The 3,150-nt window shown below is 37.1% G+C and overlaps 1 protein-coding gene across 1 annotated transcript in view; it reads left to right on the top strand.

The window, feature by feature from the left end:
- LOC106883653 (uncharacterized) overlaps positions 1-3,150 on the top strand; it is a 132,002-nt gene that overhangs the window by 104,073 nt on the left and 24,779 nt on the right. Inside the window, exons 12-13 of the mRNA XM_052971436.1 lie at positions 294-495; positions 629-719. Of these exons, the coding sequence (XP_052827396.1) occupies positions 294-495; positions 629-719 (293 nt within the window). The remainder of the gene's footprint in view (positions 1-293; positions 496-628; positions 720-3,150) is intronic.

The following is a 3,150-nucleotide window of genomic DNA, read 5'->3' as shown; positions in this document are numbered from 1 at the left end:
ATATATATATATATATATATATATATAATTATTTAAAATTATTTAAAATTATATAAAATTTATATAAATATATATATATATATATAAACACATATTTATACATACATATATATATATATGTATTTATATATTTATTTATTTATTTATATACACACACACACATACCATATATGTGTGTGAGCGTATATATATATATGGATTTACTATATACATATACACACGCGCGCGCACTCACACACACGCACACATACACATGTTTACACATGTTTATTCTTGTATTATTCCATTCCCAGTCTGGAAGCGACGCCAGCGCCTCATAATGGCCAGCCGTGTGGAACACTTAAAAACAATGTGCAAGCAGGCACCTATTATACCTCTGGCCCGTGATGGTGATCGTATTGGTACGGAGATCAACCCCACTTATGACATCAGCATGATGTACCCAGAGAGTGCCAACATACGTCAATTACCACGGAGTCACGTGTATCTGGTCAGGTAAGGTGTTGATTAATATATACTTCTATACACACTCGGATATGTATATATGTGTGTGTGTGTATATATATATTCAAATTAGTAATAACTAATATTTCGTACTAAATGCGTTTTGCTCAATTAATTCTTACAGGCCCATTGGTCAGGGTGCGTTTGGAGAAGTGTACCAAGGCTACCTTAGCAATATTGTCCGTGGTTACCAGGAGTACCCTGTCGCCGTAAAGGTAAGTTGTAGCAACCTCTAATTAGATAAGGTGTGCATATTTCTATGTAGCTTGGAGAGAAAGATACTGACGGAAGGAAATGCCTTAAGACATACAGGAAATAGATTATATATATATATATATATATATTAAACGGAGATGTAGGCTCTTGAGAACAAGAGCAACTCGCGAACACAGACAAACTGGAGGCGGAGGAGGTTTGTGAAAAGCATTTTATACCAAAAATTTTATTCATCGAAAAAGTCATCCATTACGATCTCAGGAACGGAGAATTCTTTGAAGCATATGAGGAAAGGTTTGTGTGCGTGTGTATGTGTGCGTGTGTGTGTGTACATGTATGAATGTATGCATCTATAGATATATGCATATAGTTATATATATATATATGTGTGTGTGTGTGTGTGTGTGTATATGTCTATATATGTGTGTATGTGTGTGTGTGTGTGTGTGTGTGTGTGTGTACGTGCATGTATGTGTGTGTGTTTGTGTATGTGCGAATGCACGTGACAACTTAACTGAATAAAGAAGTTAATACATTAAATGAAATGAAATAGTTTCATCAAGTTGAAAACAACGTTGAAATCTCGTCCATTTGGGACTTTTCCCATCGAAAAACCTCAGAACACGAAACTTCTAAAGTCAGTGTTAGTGTCCACACAGCCATATATGTATGTATATGCAAATGTGTGTGTCGTGTGTGTGTGTGTGTGTGTGTGTGTGTGTGTGTGTGTGTGTGTGTGTGTGTGTGTGTGTGTGTGTGTGTGTGTGTGTGTGTGTGTGTGTGTGTGTGTAAGTGATGTATGACTTTTAGTACTTAGTGTATGATCAATGACACTCCAGCCGTGATCATCCAGTCTGTTTTTAAGTGAAGTGTATGCAGAAGTATAATAAACAGTTCACATTGGGTATGATGTGAGGACGGATTGGTCATTATTTCTAGTAAACTGACGGACCACTTAACCGATCTTTCAGTGGCAAGTTTAAAACCATCTGTAGATGTTCAAGCTCAGGTCAGCTCTTATTAAGCAAACCTTTGATCGATGGCGTTGCAGCCATGGCCATCTAACCTGTTGGTGCAAAAATAACTAGGATTATCCTAGATTGTTTATCTTTTACTTGTTTCATTCCACACGGTTCCCGTCTACCATATTTTCCACAAGCCACTGACTCGCCCAGGCCCATAGCAGAAGACACTTGCCCAACGTGCCGCGCAGTGGGAATGAATCTCAAACCACGTGGTTGAAAAGCGAGATTCTTAACCACAAGAACCATTCTGCACGTGACTACACATATATATCCGAGACGATAAGCGGTGATCTTTCACTTTTGTTACTATATTTTTTTTGTTGGTCGTTATTCAGCTGTTGTTAAGAGCATAAATTAGCAGGAAATTTTGATGGATGGCTTTCATTTAGATCACTTTAACCTCTTCATTACCATATTTCTATTGAAATACGTTGCTTTTGTTATTTTGAAAATAATGAATTTAATAAAATAACTTGGATTAAGAAGAATAAGAGGACGCACGAGTGAAGAACGAATATATAGTGCGTGTGTTTATTTGGCAAAAAAAGAAATGACCGTCCCGAAATGTAACAATATCTGTTTCAATACACGATGTCACGTCAGGAATCTTGCGGCATAAATTCATAAATGTTGTCATTATTTAACATAAATTAACATAAAATTATGATAAAAGTTTTAACGTAGATCAGGTTAACCCTTTTGTTAGCATATTTTTGTTAGCAGACTCCGCCTTTGCTTCAGTTAATTTTGAATACTTTATTATAATGGTCATGGAATTTTGATGGAAGGTTTTGCATTAGATCACTGTAAAACAGGAAGTTTGTATCATAGAATCAGGGATGGTCTATGCAGGTTGGTATCAAAAAAAAGTCGGTCGGTCGGTCGGTCGGTCGGTCGGTCGGTCGGTCGGTCGGTCGGCAGCTATTTCTAGCAGACAGAATCACCACATTGAAGCGCCCTTACGATTATTATGTAAGTGTCGCTTGGTTAATAAAAAAAAATATGATCAGTATGTGTTGTGCTAGAAAACCAAAAAGCAATGTTTCACTTGAAATATCCAAGAATATGCAGCTGTCATTAATACTTGACATCATTTCACAGCAGCAACCGATCAATAACAACTTTTTCCGAAGCATCCAGACCCAGCTTCTAACCTTTTGCATCACAGCCTTATGCAAAAACTCGCTCTCAACACGTACACGCATGCGCACTTTCCTACAAAAGACGATAAGCGCAAAGATGGATGAATATTGAAATACAAACACACGTATAAATACACACCTAGGAATGCATATCTGTTGGGTATGAATGTGTTAGGTTTAGTATGTGTATGTGTGTGGGAGCGTGTGTGAGATTTAGTGCGCATCAATACTGATGTGATACATATATGTGTGTGCATGTGTGT

The sequence above is a fragment of the Octopus bimaculoides genome, chromosome 11 (genome assembly GCF_001194135.2).
Source record: "Octopus bimaculoides isolate UCB-OBI-ISO-001 chromosome 11, ASM119413v2, whole genome shotgun sequence".
In the NCBI taxonomy this organism is placed as follows: Eukaryota; Metazoa; Mollusca; class Cephalopoda; order Octopoda; family Octopodidae; genus Octopus; species Octopus bimaculoides.
This window is presented reverse-complemented; position numbering and strand designations above follow the sequence as displayed.